This window comes from Cetorhinus maximus, chromosome 2, assembly GCF_964194155.1.
Source record: "Cetorhinus maximus chromosome 2, sCetMax3.hap1.1, whole genome shotgun sequence".
In the NCBI taxonomy this organism is placed as follows: Eukaryota; Metazoa; Chordata; class Chondrichthyes; order Lamniformes; family Cetorhinidae; genus Cetorhinus; species Cetorhinus maximus.
Window position 1 is genome coordinate 3,266,893 of NC_135880.1, and position 15,869 is coordinate 3,282,761.

Consider the following 15,869-nt stretch of genomic DNA (forward strand, 5'->3'; position numbering starts at 1 on the left):
CCAAAATCATTATAACAAGGGTCATTCTTAGTCTTAAGTTTGATTCACATTTTTCCAGGGAGATAATTATATGCTACATTTGATTTAAAAAAAACCTTTGTTAGAAGTGTTTCACTATAACTGAACTTTGGGAAAAGCACTTCTTACTGTCCCTGAGGATTGTTTAAGCTAAAATATTCAATATTGTAACAGCCCTGATACTTTCTAGTTGGCATCGGATTGTTTGTTACTCAATACAGATATGTGGAATGGAAAGAAAGATATATATATATATATATATATAATATGAGTGTGTGTGTGTGTGTGTGTGTGTGTGTGCGTATTATAGGTTCCCTGCAAAAAGTTAATGCAATATTGACTAATGCAGTAACTAACAGGTTAAGATGGGATTGAAGAGTGTAAGTACCTGGTGCTTATAATGTCACTTCCCTTCAACTGTGCCTGTAACAGGCTTACTGCTCCCTATGACTGTGCATATCCATCCATGGCACACTTGGCTGTCGGATGTTTCTGGATTTACTGTTGTTTCCCCTTGGGAAAGCAAACTAATACGACTGGGGTGGGTGAGATTAGCACAAATTGGGGAAGGGTGGGGGCAATGGCACCATCCAGCAAAGGTGAAAGGGTCACTCCGATGTAGCGCAATTAAAGTTGAAAGCTCCCACATGGACCATATTTTCTCTGTATGTTAGTTTTGTGGTAAGAGGTATTTCCAACACTACTGAAAGTGATGGTCATATCTTGAAATCTGTTGATGAAATTTAGAGAAAATTTTAAAAAAAAACTCCTTTTTCTGGTTTAGGCCCATGAAGGTTTGGTTAAAGGCTAATTAAGATTAAGATCGTGAGGATTTCTGTAACAGGAATATAAACAAAAAGTGAGTCAGTAATTATACAAGCATTTTCATGTGTGTAAGTCCTTTGGGATGTGTGGTTGCTTTGGCTACAGAAACTACAATCTATTCCCAACTTCCAGAGAACAGAAAAAAAATCTCACTAAACTATTCTTCTGTATCATCTATTTGCAAAAGTGCACTTCTTACAATCAATTTGTTACTTAAAAAAAAATCTTACATTGTGCACGTGATTCCAACCCATCCTGAAGATGGTAGAAAGTGTTTGACTCAGTTTGGTGCATTATTTGGCCATGCATCGTATCACCCATGAATACACACTCACCTGTAGTAACTAATTGAAAAAAAAAGCAGGTAATTTTAAACAAAATTCTTATCGTTTATCGTATCCGCTGTTCCCACAAAGTCACAAATTTTGTTTCCTATTCATCAATATCGCTGGACTTTCCCCCTGAATTTTATCAATGTGGCCACAGTTCAAAATGTGGAATCAGCTTGTCAAGATCCTTCCCCACCCCACCTCACTAAAATAGACCAAGCTGTTTCAAAATAATCCTTTAGATTACAATGGTCTGAGAAGATTTATTTTCACATTTCAGTAAAAAATGAGGTTTCTTATCAACACAAAGCCCCTGGAGTAGGGGTCCACCGCACTGCTGGTTTGCTCTGCTAATTGCCCTGATAACCAAAGCTGCCCAATAGTAAATAATAATGGGATCAACTTCCAACAGGTCTGACAATCACTGCACTGTGTTCCAGTTCTATCATGTGGAAACTCTGAATCCCCTGTCTCTAAATTTGGAATGGAGTTACCTGCAATCAGCTCTGTAACATGTGGGTGTGCTCTGTGTATGTGCTCTGTGTGTGTGACTGGTAGGTTTGGAAGGGTGGGGGGACCATTGCCCTCATGAAGGTCAATGCAATGTCCATATTTGTGTTTACGAACATTTTGTGAGTATCTGTTTTACCTGAATCCCATGACTGGCAGGACACAAAGAGTTTCCTCCATTGCTTCTCAATACACAGCATTGGTGGTACATGAGTGATCATGTAAGGGAGGGTTTCTGTGCATTGGAAATTTTAACAAAATTTCAGAGGTGATATTTTGTGATAGCAAATGAATTTGTATTGTAATGTTATTTTCACTTATATTTAACATCCTACATACAAAGCTTAGGTGATGCCAAACGCTATAACTCTCGGTAGTTTGAGACATTCAGAATCTCCCTACCTGTCTGACCACACTGTGTGGCTTTCTATCAGGGAACAGTGAGTGAAAGAGAGTCTTGGAAAGGGCATTTCCTCTCTGTGAAGTGCTCAGTTCTCCCCTCCAAGGAGGGTGCGAATGATTACATTCATTAAAGGTTTTCACAATAGTGAGATTTGTTTGGTTGCTGAAAGCCCCCCTTTAAGGCATGATTTCTGTTTGAAATCCTGCCCATTCTGTCTGACTAAAATGAGGAGAATATTACAGCTCTTCATGAACTGTCATCCCATTTGGCACAAGCGGTGACGGACATTGGGCCTTTCTCAGTTCCTTTTGGACACAGTTTCGAGGAAGCAACACAGTTAACTCTGGAAATTTGCAGAAGTACAGACATTTCCGAGTGTTTCAGAAGATGGTTTGCTGAGGAACAGTGTTTCCAGCCTTATCGACAGAGAGCACTCTTCCAGACATTTTCAGCTCCTTTTAATATGGGGCTGGTTTAATTTTAGAAATTGTTTCCGCTTTTATAAAAATACAGGTTTTTATCTCATGCTAACAAATATAGCTGATATTTAAAATAATTATTAGTCTTAATTTATCAATCATAATATTTCATAACGATTGTACCATCTTGTGTATTTTGGGGAATATTATTCTTAAATCATTGTACGCAAAGTCTATGTGACGCCACTGTCAGAAGCTTACAATGGTGCAGCCTACACTTCGTGGCTGAAGTCAGGGGATGACATTACCAAGTTGTTCAGGCATCAGGTATCCAGCTAAGGCGGGTTGATTCTTGCTAGGCAGCACATTTGGGTTCAACAGTAGGCTCTGCTGAGAGTCCACCATGTGTATTGAAGTATAGTCTGGGACAGGTATTGTTGGCTGCCTTGTGTTTTCTGTTTGTTTACAAGAAGCAACCGTGGCACTTGCAAGGCTTTCTGCGGTGAAATAACTGCTTGTATTAAGGTTTTCGCCTGTATCTGGTAGACTCTCTTTGCTTGAGTTGATGGCACAGAATAGCTTTGCGTCAACCTCAGATGTGTAGGCGCTGTCTGATGGTTTGGTTTTCTGATTTGTCTTGGGATCCAGTGAGGTTTCTTTGGCCAGGGATACCTGCAGTTTATTCTGCTGCCCTGGGGAAAGGAGGACACCCCCTGTGGGGGTGATGTCACTTACCTGTGCGTAAAAGTCCATTCTGCCAAATGAGCTCTGGTTACTGAGTTGACTGTGTAGAGGTGGTTGATTGAGCCCGTTTTTAGTTACTGTTGACAATCCGTTGTCTGTGGTAACCATTTGCACTTTACTGCACTCGCACTCCTCACTGTTTGGTTGCTGGCTCCATTTGGTATCTGCACCTGAAATACCTAAAGGAACTCCAATATCACCCTTGAAGTCTTTTCTTTCATTGGCTTCCAACTGGAGGCTGCTTAATTCACTGACACTTTGTTTGCAAACAGTGACTTCCTCAGAAACATCTGGTTCATAACAGCTGTCGCGGCCAGAGTCATCGTCCTTGACACTCAGGCAGTTGTCGAACTTCAGGTGGTCTTGGCCAAGGAGTCTGTCTGTGTCTGACACCTCTGCCTTCCCATCTGGATCATCAAGATCAACATCAATGAACTCTACCCAGGGGTCATCAACATATAGGTCAGACTTGTAGCTCAGGTGGTTTGCAAAAATTGAGTTCACTTCATCTATTTTACCCTTCTGTAATAAAAAAATAAAAAATATTAGTAAAGATATATAGGAATGTTCAGAACACCAGAAATCAAAATAGAATCAGAAAATGGTGGAAATGGACAGCAGTTCCAGCAGCATCTGAAAAAGGAAAGATTAAAGTTTCCTTTGAAAAGGTTTGCAACAAATGCCATTCACCTGAAACATTGATTAACCTCTTTACAGATGCTAAGGAGCCTGCTTCTCATTCCTACTATTTGTTTTATTTAAATTGTATATTAGTAGGTTTAATTTTTATAATGTTTGGCCTTGCCCCCAGTGAAGGTTGAGCAGTCCAGGTTACATTGAGGTGAGCAAATCAGATTGGGGAAAGCCCAATGCAGGAGATGCTTATAAGGACTCACCTTGCCTCACATGGAAAGCAGATAAAATAAAATTTAACCCTGAATGCTCTGCTCTCCTTTGCTATATGGTGTTAAAATAAGACCAATCCTCTTTGTACCTTTGAGGTGACATCTTTGATTTCTAGCTTTGTGTAACTCATTCCTAACTATGTGCCATCTTCTCTCTAACGCATGCACCATAACGCATGTGTGCATCATTTTGTGTTTACACACTCCCAGTGTGCGTCACCTTGTGTGTTTACACACTCCCAGCCGTACATCATGACTCTGATGCACTCTCAGCATGGATCAAATTGTGTTTGATGTACTCCCAGCGCGCGTCACCATGTGTTTACGCACTTACAGCATGCATCACTGTGTGTTTACGCACTCCCAGCGTGCATCACTGTGTGTTTATGCACTTGCAGCATGCGTCACTGTGTGTGTTTTATACACTCCCAGATGAGGTGAGAGTGACTGCCCTGGACATCAAGGCTGCATTTGGCCGAGTGTGGCATCAAGGAGCCCTAGCAAAACTGAAGTCAATGGAAATCAGGGAAAAAACTCTCCGCTGGTTGGAGTCATACCTAGCACAAAGGAAGATGTGGTTCTTGGGGGTCAATCATCTCTGTTCCAGGGCATCACTGCAGGCGTTCCTCAGGGTAGTGTCCTAGGCCTAACTATCTTCAGCTGCTTCATCAATGACCTTCCTTCCATCATAAGGTCAGAAGTGGGAATGTTCGCTGATGCAATGTTCAGCACCATTCGCGATGATACTGAAACAGTCCATGTCCAAATGCAGCAAGACCTGGACAATATCCAGGCTTGGGCTGACAAATGGCAAGTAATATTCGCGCCACACAAGTATCAGGCAATGACCATCTCCAACAAGAGAGAATCCAACCATTTCCCCTTGACATTCAATGGCATTATCATCGCTGAATCCCCTACTATCAACACCTTGGAGGTTACCAATGACCAGAAACTGAACTGGACTAGCCACATGAATACTGTGGCCACAAGAGCAGGTCAGAGGCTAGGAATCCTGCGGCGAGTAATTTGCCTCCTGACTCCCCAAAGCCTGTCCACCATCTACAAGACACAAGTCAGGAGTGTGATGGAATACTCTGCACTTCCCTGGATGAGTGCAGCTCCCACAACACTCAAGAAGTTTGACACCATCCAGGACAAAGCAACCCACTGATTGACATCCCATCCACAAACATTGACTCCGTCCACCACCAACGAGCAGTGGCAGCAGTGTGTACCATCTACAAGATGCACTGCAGGAATTCACCAAGGCTCCTTATGCAACATCTTCCAAACCCACGACCACTACCATCTAGAAGGACAAGGGCAGCAGACACATGGGAACACCACCATCTGGAAGCTCCCTTCCAAGCCACTCACTATCCTGACTTGGAAATATATCGCCGTTCCTTCACTGTTGCTGGGTGAAAATCCTGGAACTCCCTCCCTAACAGCACTGTGGGTGTACCTACACCACATGGACTGCAGTTCACCACCACCTTCTCAAGGGCAATTAGGGATGGGCAATAAATGCTGGCCTAGCCAGCGAAGCCCATAACCCATGACTGAATAAATAAAGTACACGTCATCATGCGTGTTTATGCAGTGTCACTGTCTGTTTATGCAGTCCCATCACACATCACTATATGTTTGTGCACTCCGAGTGTGCATCACCGCATGTGTTTATACATTCCTAGTTGTGCATCATCTTATGTGTAACGCAGTCCTTGCTGTGCAATTATACACTTACACATTTTAGCCTCTCTATTATCATGTATTATCTTCCATTTCCCTTGTTCTTGATGCAACCTTTGAGATCTGTTTGTTTTGTCAATGGAAAACGGTCCTAAATAGTTAGGGTTCTTTCTTTCTGCTTTTGCTGAGAAATTATTTTGTTCTCAAAGACTCAGGTTACCTTAAGGAGATCTGGGTCAATTCCATTGATTTTGGGCACAGGAACAGGAGGCAGGAAGAACAGCTTCAATCTGAAAAGAAATATATTTAGGACGTCAATTCCGTATTTAAAATGCACTTTAGGGTTAATTCTCTCTTTTCTCTGTTTAATGTCACAGCTATGCATTTCATGTAAAATGGAATCCTTCACTCAGGATTTTACCAATGTCTCTGTTTGGCCGCTAAGAGGCACACGGGACCTCTGTCATTGGAGGATTGATGCTCCTGTATCATGGTTGAAATTGAGAACTCATTGTTTGGTGATTCATGGTGCCAAGTTGCTACACCTTAATAGGGAACTCACTGTTAAAGGGGAAGCATAGTGTAACAGAGAGACAAATGATAGGGGCCCTAACACTGAGCTGGGGAATGAGCACTTGACAGGGAGATAGGGGAAGAATAGATGAATGTTCATGATGAAGAGATGGGCAGCAGTTTAGGTATGATTGAATTATCATTTGTTTAAATACTAAAATGAAGCTCTCCCAACAACTAAAGAGTCTACGGATTCAAAATGTTGACTCTGTCTTTCTCTCCACAAATGCTGTCAGACCTGCTGAGTTTTTCCAGCAATTTTTGTTTTTGTCTCTCCCAACAACTACTGGATAAAGGCAATATCTGTCAGCATCAAGACAAGGAAACTAGGAAGACATCATTTGATTTCCAGCCTATGCCATTACCAATGAAAGGCAGGGCAACAGTTGAGGCTAAGGTGTTCAAACAAGGTTCCCATTCTTTATCATGTGTAGTCAGTATAGTATAATAAATAGGAGCAGAGTAGGCTATTCAGTCTTCCAGCCTTCTCCACCATTCAATACGATCATGCCTCTTTTCAACCTCAACTCCACCTTTGCGTATGATCCTCATATTCCTTAGGTGAAGTAGGTTCAGCTGTTGATAATAATTACATTATTATCCAAGACAATCCTCTCTGGCTACAGGCATAATGCTGGGGGACTGTGAACATTGTACCATGGTTTAGGGATAGCCCAAGTAATTACAGGCCAATCAGCCTAAATTTGGTGGTGGGAAAATTATTAGAAAGAATTCTGAGACGGTGGCCTGGATTTTCATCGATTCAGGAGCCCTTTAAAAATGGCGGGTGGGTCCTGATTCCGGGATTCCTGACCCCATTTCCGGGCTGTGCAATTTTCAGGAGTGCCTTTTAGGGGTGCAGGCTGGCTCCTATCAAATGTCTGCAACCAGCACTCCTGACCCATCTGGCTCCCTTGCAGAGAGGCATTGTCCTATTCCTCCACAATTTTCATGGATTTGGGACAGGTTTTTAAAGAGCTGTGGTTCACAGCCTCTCAGAGGAGTCGTAAGCCATAGTCTGCATGAGGTGACCTTTTAAAAAATGGATTGAAAAGGTCCTCCTCATGCCCTCTATGCCAAGCAATGGAACTTCCATGCTCATTGAACCGCTGTACACTCTATAGAAGCAATGAACCCTATAGTGACACTAGGATGTTAAAAGAAGTCATTCATTCATTTCTTTCCACTTTGTTAAAAAAATTCTACTACAGGGCAATGAAAGTGTCAATCATCCAGACACTTTAAAGTATCAATAACAGAAACTGCAGACAATTGAAACCGCTTAATCTTGTGCATATAAACATTGTGAAGTTTACAGCAGAGATCAGAGAGGGAGAGCAGTCAATCAAGCAATTTTTTTTTCCTGGGGCTCAAGTGTTTCATCAGAGTTATGTGTTCTTGGCTGACAGCCCAGAAATCCATTACTCTTGAGTAAGGGTCTAATATACGCCACTCTCCAATCCTCTGAGAATAACTAGGGAAAGATTGGAAAATTATAGCAAGCCTTTCTTCTTTCTCTATCCCCATTTCCTTTAGTAACCTAGAATGCAAGCCATCCAGACTTGGTGACTTATCCACTCTAAGCATAGCGAGCCTTTCCAGTACACCCTCTCAATCACTTTTCACTGCAAGCATTAGCTTCACAATCCCAACTTCTACTGATATTTTGTCAGTATCCTCTTCCTTAGTAAATACCAACAGAAAGTACTCATTATGAATTCTTTCCTTGCCCTTCACCTTTAAGCATTAATCACCCTCTTTGACCCTGACAGGACCAATCCTGCCTCAGACTACCCACTTACTATTAATATGCTCTTTTATGTTATCTGCCATTCCATTCTCATATTCTCCTTTTGCCAGTCTCATTTTCCTCTTCAAATCCTCTCTCAACATACTGTATTTGGCCTGGTTCTTGCTTGAAGAATTCAGTTAACATGCATCATATCAGAATCACCAAAATATTACATTGCAGAAGGAGGCCATTCAGCCCATCATGTCTGCACCAGCTCTCTGAATGAGCAACTCACCTAGCGCCACTCCCCTGCCTTCTCCCCGTAACCCTGCACATTCTTCCTTTTCAGATAACAGCCGAGTTCTCTTTTGAATGCCTCAATTGAACCTGCCTCCCCCACACTGTCAGGCAGTGCATTTCAGATCCCAACCACTCACTGTGTGAAAAAGTTTTTTTCCTCATATCACTATTGCCTGTTTCACTAATTACTTTAAGTCTGTTTCCTCTCGTTCTCGATCTTTTACAAGTAGTAACAGTTTCTCCCTATCTACTCTGTCCAGACTCTTCATGATTTTGAATACAACTATCAAATCTCCTCCCAGTCTTCTTTGCTCCAAGGAAAGCAATCTCAACTCTTCCAATCTATCTTAAAAACCCTGGAACAATTCTCGTGAATCTTTTCTGCACTCTCTTTTTAACGTCTTAACATCTTTCCTGAAGTGCAGTGCCCAGAACTAGGTGCAATACACCAACTGAAGCCGAACTAGTGCCTTATACAAGCTCAACATAAACTCCTTGCTCTTGTACTCTATGTCCCCATTAATAAAGCCTAGAATTTTATTAACCACTCTCTCAACCTGTTCAGCCACCTTCAATGACTTATGCACAAGTACCCTTTATTTTATATTGCCTCTCCATGCCCTTCCCACTGAAATGAATCTCTTCACATTTCTCGCATTGAATTTCATCTGCCATCTGTCTGACCATTCCACCAGCTTATCTATGTCCTTTTGAAGTTCTACACGATCCTCCTCACCGTTCATAATGCTTCCAAGTTTTGTATCATTTGCAAATTTTGAAAAAATACCTTATACACCAAAGTCTAGGTCATTAATATATATAAGAAAGAGCAAGGGTCCCAACACTGACCCCATGGGGAACTCCATTACAAATTTTCCTCCAGCCCGAAAAACATCCATTTACCATTTCTCCTTGAGATAAAAGCAAAGAACTGCGGATGCTGGAAATCCAAAACAAAAACAGAAACAGAAATACCTGGAAAAACTCAGCAGGTCTGGCAGCATCGGCAGAGAAGAGCACAGTTGACGTTTCGAGTCCTCATGACCCTTCAACAGAACTAAGTAAAAATAGGAAAGGGGTGAAATATAAGCTGGTTGGGGGTGGGGGGTGGGGGTGTGGTTGTTGGGACAAGAAGCCAGTAATAGGTGGAGTTAACCAAAAGATGTCACAGACAAAAGGACAAAGAGGTGTTGAAGATGGTGATATTATCTAAAGGAATGTGCTAATTAAGGGTAGAAAGCAGGACAAGCAAGGTACAGATAGCCCTTGTGGGGGTGGGGTGGGGTGAAGGAATACTAAAAAGGCTAAAAGATAGAGATGGAAATACATTTAAAAATAATGGAAATAGGTGGGAAAAGAAAAATCTATATAAATTATTTGAAAAAACAAAAAGGAGGGGGAAGAAACGGAAAGGGGGTGGGGATGGAGGAGGGAGTTCATGATCTAAAATTGTTGAACTTAATATTCAGTCCGGAAGGCTGTAAAGTGCCTAGTCGGAAGATGAGGTGCTGTTCCTCCAGTTTGCGTTGAGCTTCACTGGAACAATGCAGCAAGCCAAGGACAGACATGCGGGCATGAGAGCAGGGTGGAGTGTTGAAATGGCAAGCGACAGAGAGGTCTGGGTAATGCTTGCGGACAGACCGAAGGTGTTCTGCAAAGCAGTCACCCAGTCTGCGTTTTGTCTCTCCAGTGTAGAGGAAACCGCATTGGGAGCAACGAATGCAGTAGATGAGTTGAGGGAAGTGCAAGTGAAATGCTGCTTCGCTTGAAAGGAGTGTTTGGACCCTTGGACAGTGAGGAGAGAGGAAGTGAAGGGGCAGGTGTTGCATCTTCTGCGGTTGCATGGGAAGGTGCCGTGGGAGGGGGTTGAGGAGTAGGGGGTGATGGAGCAGTGGACCAAGGTGTCACAAAGGGAACAATCCCTACGGAATGCCGCCAGGGTGGGATGAAGGGAAGATGTGTTTGGTGGTGGCCTCATGCTGGAGTTGGCTTTGCAGAACACCTTCAGTCTGTCCGCAAGCATTACCCAAACCTCCCTGTCGCTTGCCATTTAAACACTCCACCCTGCTCTCGTGCCCGCATGTCTGTCCTTGGCTTGCTGCATTGTTCCAGTGAAGCTCAACGCAAACTGGAGGAACAGCACCTCATCTTCCGACTAGGCACTTTACAGCCTTCCGGACTGAATATTGAGTTCAACAATTTTAGATCATGAACTCTCTCCTCCATCCCCACCCCCTTTCCGTTTCTTCCCCCTCCTTTTTGTTTTTTCCAATAATTTATATAGATTTTTCTTTTCCCACCTATTTCCATTATTTTTAAATGTATTTCCATCTCTACCTTTTAGCCTTTTTAGTATTCCTTCACCCCACCCCACCCCCACTAGGGCTATCTGTACCTTGTTTGTCCTGCTTTCTACCCTTAATTAACACATTCCTTTAGATAATATCACCACCTTCAACACCTCTGTCCTTTTGTCTGTGACATCTTTTGATTATCTCCACCTATTACTAGCTTCTTGTCCCAACAACCACCCCCCACCGCCCCCCCACCCCCCCGCCCCACTTAAACCAGCTTATATTTCACCCCTTTCCTATTTTTACTTAGTTCTGTTGAAGGGTCATGAGGACTTGAAGCGTCAACTGTGCTCTTCTCCGCCGATGCTGCCAGACCTGCTGAGTTTTTCCAGGTATTTCTGTTTCTGTTTTTGTTAACCATTTCTCCTTGTTTCCTGTCACTCAGCCAATTTTATATCCATGTTGCTACTGCCCCTTTTATTGCATGAGCTATAACTTTTCTCACAAGTTTGTTGTGCGGCACTGTATCAAATGCCTTTTGGAAGTCCATGTTCACCACATCAATAGCGTTACCCTCATCAACCCTCTCTATTACCTCTTCAAAAACTCCAGCAAGTTAGTTAAACATGATTTTCCCATAGGAAATCCATGCTGGCTTTCCTTAATTAACCCACATTTGTCCATGTGACTATTAATTTTTTACTGAATTATTGTTTATAGAAGCTTCCCACTACCGAAGTTAAACTGACTGACCTGTAGTTGCTGGGCTTATCTTTACACTCTTTTTTGAACAAGGCTGCAATATTTGCAATTCTCCAGTCCTCTGGGAACACCCCTGAGTCAAAGGAAGACTGAAAAATTATGGCCACTGCCTCTGCAATTTCAGCTGTCACTTCCCTCAGTATTCTTGGATGCATCTCATCCGATCCTGGTGCCTAATCAACTTTAAGTACAGGCAGACTACCTAATACTTCCTCCTCTGTCACCATGACCTGGATAGCATCTTTTTCCTTGGTAAAGACAGATGCAAAGTATTAATTTAATACTTCAGCCATGCTTCCTGCCTCCATTTGTAGATCCCCTTTTTGGACCCTAATCAGCCCTACTTCTTTTATCACCATTTTGCTATTTAAATGCCTATAGAAGACTTTTATGTTAGCTGCCTGTCTCTTTTCATACTCCCTCTTTCCTTCTCTTATTTGTTTTTTTCACTTCCCATCTGAACCTTTTATATTCAACCTGGCTCTCAATTGTATTATCCACCCGAATTATCCACCTGACATTTGTAATATGCACACTTTCTTTGCTTCATCTTAACCTCTACCTCTTCTGTCATCCAGGGAGCTCGGGATTTGTTTACCCTACATTTTCCTTTCAAGGGAATAGACCTTGATTGTGCCTGAACAATTTCTTCTTTTGAAGGCAGCCCATTGTTCAGCTACCGTTTTTCCTGACAGCTTTGGACAGGATGGATAGGGAGCGGCTGTTCCCCTTAGTTGAAGGGTCAGTCACGAGGGGGCACAAGTTCAAGGCGAGGGGCAGGAGGTTTAGGAGGGATGTGAGGAAAAACTTTTTTACCCAGAGGGTGGTGACGATCTGGAATGTGCTGCCTGGGAGGGTGGTGGAGGCGGGTTGCCTCACATCCTTTAAAAAGTATCTGGATGAGCACTTGGCACGTCATAACATTCAAGGCTATGGGTCAAGTGCTGGTAAATGGGATTAGGCAGGTAGGTCAGGTGTTTCTCACGTGTCGGTGCAGACTCGATGGACCAAAGGGCCTCTTCTGCACTGTATGATTCTGTGATTCAGCCTTTGATTCCAATTTATTTAGCCCAGAGCCATTCTTACCCCATTGAAGTTGGCCTCCCCCCAAGTTAATTATTCTTATTCTAGATTGTTCTTTGTCCTTTTCCATAGCCAACCTAAGTCTTATGACACAATGATCACTGAGCCCCAAATGTTCTCCGACTGACACTTGATCTACTTTACCCACCTCATTCCCAAGAACCAGGTCTAGTAGTACCTCCTTCCTCATTGGACTGGAAACATACTGCTGAAGAAAATTCTCCTGAACACACTCGAGGAACTCTTGCTCCTCTCTGCCCTTTACACTAATACTATTCCAGTTTATATTTAGATAACTTAAGTCCCCCATTATAATTGCTCTCTACTTTTTGCACCTCTCTGTAATTTCCTTGCAAATTTGTTCCCCTACATCCTTCTCACTAGTTGGCGGTCTATAGACTACATTGAGCAATGTAATTGCATCTTTTTTTAATTCCTTAGCTCTCGCCAAATAGATTCTGTCCTTGACCCCACTGGGACATCCTCTTTCTCCAGCACTGCAATGCTCTTCTTGATCAATATCATTACTCCCACCCCCCATTTTCTTCCTTTTCTATCTTTCCTGAACACCTTGTCTCCAGGAATATTTAACACCCAGTCCTGTCCTTCTTTGAGCCAGGTCTCTGTTACAGGCACGATATTGTAATTCCACATTGCAATCTGCGTCAGTAATTCACCCATCTTATTTACTCCATGCATTCACAACAATGCACAGATTTAGACTGTATGACTTTCTCCCTTACTCAATCCCCGCCTATTAACTTACTATTCCCTATTCTAATGCTATCTATCGGTCCCAGTATTCTGGGCACCTTGGTATTTCTCTCTGATATTCTCTCCTGGTTCCCACACTCCTGCCAAGTTAGTTTAAACCATCCCCAGCAGCATTAGCAAAACACCCCGCAAGGAACTCAGTCCCGGCTATGTTCAGGTGCAACTTGTCCGGCCTGCACAGGTGCCATCTCCCCCAGAGCCAATCCCAATGTCCCAGGAATCTAAAGCCCTCCCTCCTGCACCATCTTTCCAGCCACGCATTCATCTGCCTTATCCTCCTATTTCTATACTCACTTGCATGTGGCACTTGGAGTAATCTGGAGATTACTACTTTTGAGGCCCTGCTTGCTAATTTCCTACCTCGCTCCTAAATTCTGACTGCAGGACCATATTCCTCTTTCCACCTATTTCATTTATATCAATGTGGACCATGACTGCTGGCTGATTACCCTCCCTCCTCATGGTGCCCTGCAGCAGCTCAGTGACATCCTTGATCCTGGCACCAGGGAGGCAACACACCATCCTGGATTCACATCTGCAGCTGTAGAAATGCCTGTCGGTTCCTCTAACTATCGAATCACCTATCACTATTGCTCTTCCAGTCTTCCTTGTACCCCCTGTGCAGCTGAGCCACCCGTGGTGCAATGGATTCGGCTCTGGCTGCATTCCCCAGATGAACCATCACACTCATCAGTATATGAATATGAGTTAGAGAGCAGGATGCACTCAGGGGACTCCTGCACTACCTGCCTGTTTCTATTTGACTGTCTGATGGTCACCCAGTCCTTCTCGAGTTGCATACTCTTAAGCTGCAGGGTGACCACAAATACCCTCTCTTTTTATTTCATCATATTCACCATTTCCCTTGTCAACTGAGGAGCCTGGGTTTGGTTCCTCTACCTGTCGCCCTTGTTGGGGTGTACCTAATCAGTGTCTCAAACATCTCCTCCTTTTCGATTGTTGCGATTTTCCTGTCAGTCTTTGGTTCCATTTTACCCTGGCTAGATCCCTTCTTATGGCATTGAAGTTAGCCCTCCTCCAATTTATAGGTTCCAATTTAGAAGACATGATGGGCCAAACGGCTTCCTTCTGTGCCATTAATCTTCTGTGTTTCTGTAACTTAAATTTATATAGTGCTTTTAATGAACAGAAGCATTCCTGATAAATGTGACTGGTCAGTCTAACAGCAGTAGTGGGCAAGATCCTAGAGGCCACACTACGGGATCAAGGCCAGAATTGTACATTTGGCGTGCAGGCATGCGCCCGACACGCCTGAGCGTAATGTGACACACAATGACGTCGGGCGTGTGTCCCGACGTCGTCACGCGCTCACACGATATTTCGTTCGGCGGGCACATGCCAGTGTCGGCTGCATGCCCGCCGATAATTGAAAGGCCTATTAAGGCCATTAACAGTCTAATTAAATTCAAGTTTACACTTCCCGACTGCCACCACCCACTCCCGTCGAGTCCGCCTGGCAAGGGAAAAATTCTGGCCCAAGTCAACATTTGATTAGAATGGCATAGAGCAATTACGGATGGCCAGACTTTGTGAAAAAAACACTTCCGATAAATTTAATAGCATGCTTTAAGGAAATAACGGCATGTATTGATTGAAGAAATACTGCTTATGGATTTTCAGAAGGTGGTGTACAGGAGGATTCCTGCTAAAATGAAAGATCAAGGGAGCAAATGAAATGTAATAGGAAGCTGATTAAAGGATGCTTGACGGATTTTTTTTGGACTGGTGGCCTCAGAGCTCAATGTTGGGAAGATTTCTCAGTATTCAGGTGACCTGGACTTGGGGGTGGGGGATGAAATCTGCAGATGATAGGGTGTGTTGTTCAATATGAGGTGAACTGCAAGACTTTAAGGGAACACATAGATTAGCAGACAATTGGCAGTTAAAATTTAATGAGGAGAAACTTGGGGTGATAAGTTTTAAGAGGAAGAATTAAGAGGAAATTTACAGTCAATACATATGAAAAGTAAAGGATCAAAGAGTCTTAAGAGCTCAGACATGATAATCACTAAAAGTGAAAAGGTAAGTTGTTTATCAAATGTTTGGGATCATTGAATCAGGAGTAAACACTTCAGTCCTTCTGCCAGCCTATTAGATCATGGTTCATTTATACTGCATCAACCTGCATTTGATCCATAATCCCTAAACACTCTTATCCAACAAAGATTTATGTGTCTCAGTCTTGAAATTTTCAGCAGACTCCTTGTAGCTATAGTCTTTTTGGAAAGATTTTTACAAGACATGGTGTAGAAAAAGGGAATCTGGGGCAGAATATTACGCTTGACGCTCACCTGACACGCCTAAGCATCAAAATGACGCGCGATAATGTCAGGCGTGCGTCCCATCGTCATCGCGCAGTCTCATGATATTTCATTCGGCAGGCGCACGCAGGAGTTGGCTGCGTGCCCGCCAATATATTAAAAGGCCTATTAAGGCCATTAACAATCTAATTAAATTCAAATCTACGCTGCCCGTCGAACCT

At 43.0% G+C, this 15,869-nt stretch overlaps 1 protein-coding gene across 2 annotated transcripts in view; it reads right to left on the reverse strand.

The window, feature by feature from the left end:
- Nucleotides 1-1,956: 1,956 nt before the first annotated feature.
- LOC144691754 (growth hormone receptor-like) overlaps nucleotides 1,957-15,869 on the reverse strand; it is a 199,780-nt gene continuing 185,867 nt past the window's right edge. For both annotated transcript variants that reach the window (XM_078560196.1, XM_078560186.1), the window contains exons 12-13: nucleotides 6,069-6,138; nucleotides 1,957-3,770 (exon numbers count right to left, since the gene is read on the reverse strand). In XM_078560196.1, the coding sequence (XP_078416322.1) occupies nucleotides 2,796-3,770; nucleotides 6,069-6,138 (1,045 nt within the window). In that variant the 3' untranslated portion in view covers nucleotides 1,957-2,795. The remainder of the gene's footprint in view (nucleotides 3,771-6,068; nucleotides 6,139-15,869) is intronic.